Source organism: Labrus mixtus, unplaced genomic scaffold (genome assembly GCF_963584025.1).
Source record: "Labrus mixtus unplaced genomic scaffold, fLabMix1.1 SCAFFOLD_53, whole genome shotgun sequence".
NCBI classification, from domain to species: Eukaryota; Metazoa; Chordata; class Actinopteri; order Labriformes; family Labridae; genus Labrus; species Labrus mixtus.
This window is the reverse complement of record NW_026870356.1, coordinates 52,501-55,000: the sequence shown is the minus strand read 5'-3', so window position 1 is coordinate 55,000 and position 2,500 is coordinate 52,501. Positions and strand designations below refer to the sequence as shown.

General features: G+C 43.4%; 1 protein-coding gene across 1 annotated transcript in view; it reads right to left on the bottom strand.

Annotated features, from left to right (window-relative positions):
• Window positions 1-1,957, bottom strand: part of rpp25l (ribonuclease P/MRP 25 subunit-like) — a 2,678-nt gene extending 721 nt beyond the window's left edge. The window contains exons 1-2 of the mRNA XM_061034491.1: window positions 1,869-1,957; window positions 1-494 (exon numbers count right to left, since the gene is read on the bottom strand). The exon at window positions 1-494 is cut by the window's left edge and continues 721 nt beyond it. Coding sequence (XP_060890474.1) covers window positions 1-494 — 494 coding nt within the window. The 5' untranslated portion in view covers window positions 1,869-1,957. The remainder of the gene's footprint in view (window positions 495-1,868) is intronic.
• Window positions 1,958-2,500: the final 543 nt, after the last annotated feature.

Here is a 2,500-nt window from a genome sequence, read left to right as displayed (position 1 = left end):
GGCGGCTGGTACCCGGGCTCGCCACGGTCCATCGGCTCTCTGGAGAGCAGGATCCAGATGGCGGGCAGGTTCCTGTTGACGGTGAGGCTGTCGAGTCCGGCGGCGGGCTCCAGCGGCTCCCACACCTCCACCACCGTGCTGAACAGCAGCTTGGTGAGCTGGTGGAGCCCCTTCACTCGCCGCTTCACGATCTCAGCGCACGTGATGGCTTTGGACACGCCCTTCCCGCTCGCCGTGAAGACGACGTGGCTGCAGAGCGGCCGGGCTTCCTTTTGTCCCCCCTCTGTAACTCCGCCTCCTCCCTCCTCAGGTGGAGGTCGTTCCTCCTCCTCGGCTGCTTTGGCCTTGCCCTCCACGCGGCTCAGGGCGTAACGCAGCAGGTTACGGATCTTGCTGCCGTCTTTCACTCTGACCTCGGGCGTGTCGGGGGGGAGACCGGGGAAAGGACAGGCCGACGGCTGCTCCACCGTCCGACCTTTACTGTAGTTCTCCATCTGCAGACGCACGGAGACGAAGAGTTCAGTCACAATCAAGAAGTTAGAATAATCACAATTCTACAATTCAATTCAGCGGCCATTTTATCCAAAGCAAGGATCTATAGAGGAGAACACAACGACAGGCAGTGCACACGAACAGCTGATCGGACACACAGGTGCTGACAGGAAGTGACCAGAGGCAGAACACAACGACAGGCAGTGCACACGAACAGCTGATCGGACACACAGGTGCTGACAGGAAGTGACCAGAGGCAGAACACAACGACAGGCAGTGCACACGAACAGCTGATCGGACACACAGGTGCTGACAGGAAGTGACCAGAGGCAGAACACAACATCAACAGCTGATCCTGAGAGAACAGCAGAGTGACATGGGGGTGGTGGGTTTTGGATCGTCTGAAGGGTTTGATAGTGCATGAAGGAAAACCTGAGAGCTGCAATAGTATTTTAAAAAATCTATTTGATAAAGAGGCTGTGCAGGAGATGAATTAAACTCCTGCACAGTTTAAATTGAATAAACAAGTAGGCAGTCTAATTGGTGAAAAAACATGATGACATTGAGACCTGTTAGTAGTAACATCTGTCCTTGATAAAATTAAGATCTATGTTTTAACATTATTGATGTTAAAAAGCAAAATTAAGGTAAAGACATTTGCAGTAAATCGAACTACCAAACTCCATATAAAGATTTCACTATTTTACTCCTTACTCGATTTCATCTGCAGATGTTAAAGAAGTTTATTCTGAATGAACATTATTATCATTTTTAACTTATTCCAGAAAATTCGGGGAACAAATGGTGCCGTTTCATGATGATGGGACTTGTTCACCTGCAGTGAGAGTCACGTTTCCTGCTCAGACAATCCGCCGTGACGTGCAGCGTCAACGTGAGTCAGTAAACTGATCAGGAGGACAATAACTTTAAAACTAACACTGCTTCATGTTCGAAATATACACCGAATTAATGTATGCTTCATGACGATTCAACTTCATGTTTGAGCATCTTCTTCTACCTGTACAGGTTCACCTGTGACAAAGAAAATGTTAAATCGAGAGTATTTTTAACGAAGATCGGTGCGATAACGAACCTGAATAATAAATGCGTTTAAGAGCTACATAAAGATAATAAAAACAACGATCTGGCTTAAAATAAACGATTCTCTCGATTGTTAATAAATTTATTTAACTTTATTTATCAGACACTTCATGTTGAAGAAACTGACTGAGTTAGCAGGCTCGGCTAAGCTACATGCTAACAGTGTTAGTTTATGTTTATGTGCTCAATTCTCCAACTCAACTTTAATGATACATCCGGGAACTTAAAGCTAAGCTATCAATAAGAATACATCGATTTAGCCTTTAAACTCTTACCACGTGTGTGTTTTAGGGCTAAAGAGCTCTCCACATGTTTACTTCGACTGAAGCAGTTTCCGTTTCCGTAAAGCGGACAGAACTGTCGCAAACTGACTGGCGCTAATTTAGAGATTTAGTTTAGTCTGATATGTCTTTATAGTCTATAAATATAAACTAAACGTATCAATTAATGTCCTTAATGGAATTTTATGATTCAACTACGAAGACTCTGAAGTTAAAAAAAGTGAATCATTTGTTTTAGTTCATGCAGTTTGAGATAAATCATAAATATGAATAATAATATATTAAAATAACACACATATCTAATATTTGAGGGTGTGTCTATCTGAGATTAATTAGAGGATACTCAGTAACTTAAAGTAAACTAAGTTATTAATATATCCATTCATAAATGATAGTTTGAGTCAGCAGCTTATTCCTACAAAATAAAATACAGACAGTTCAGTGATTGGTCGAATATGAAGGACGAGGACGTAGCAGCAAAGAAGAGAAAATATAATGAGAGTGAGGAGAAACACCAAGTGGATAAAGCTCGTTCTAAAAGGAGGGTGAACCTTGTGTTGTCTTTTACTCGTGGACGTGGAGTTGATCTACTTCCTGTTGGACAGGAAGGTGACAAACACTAGCGG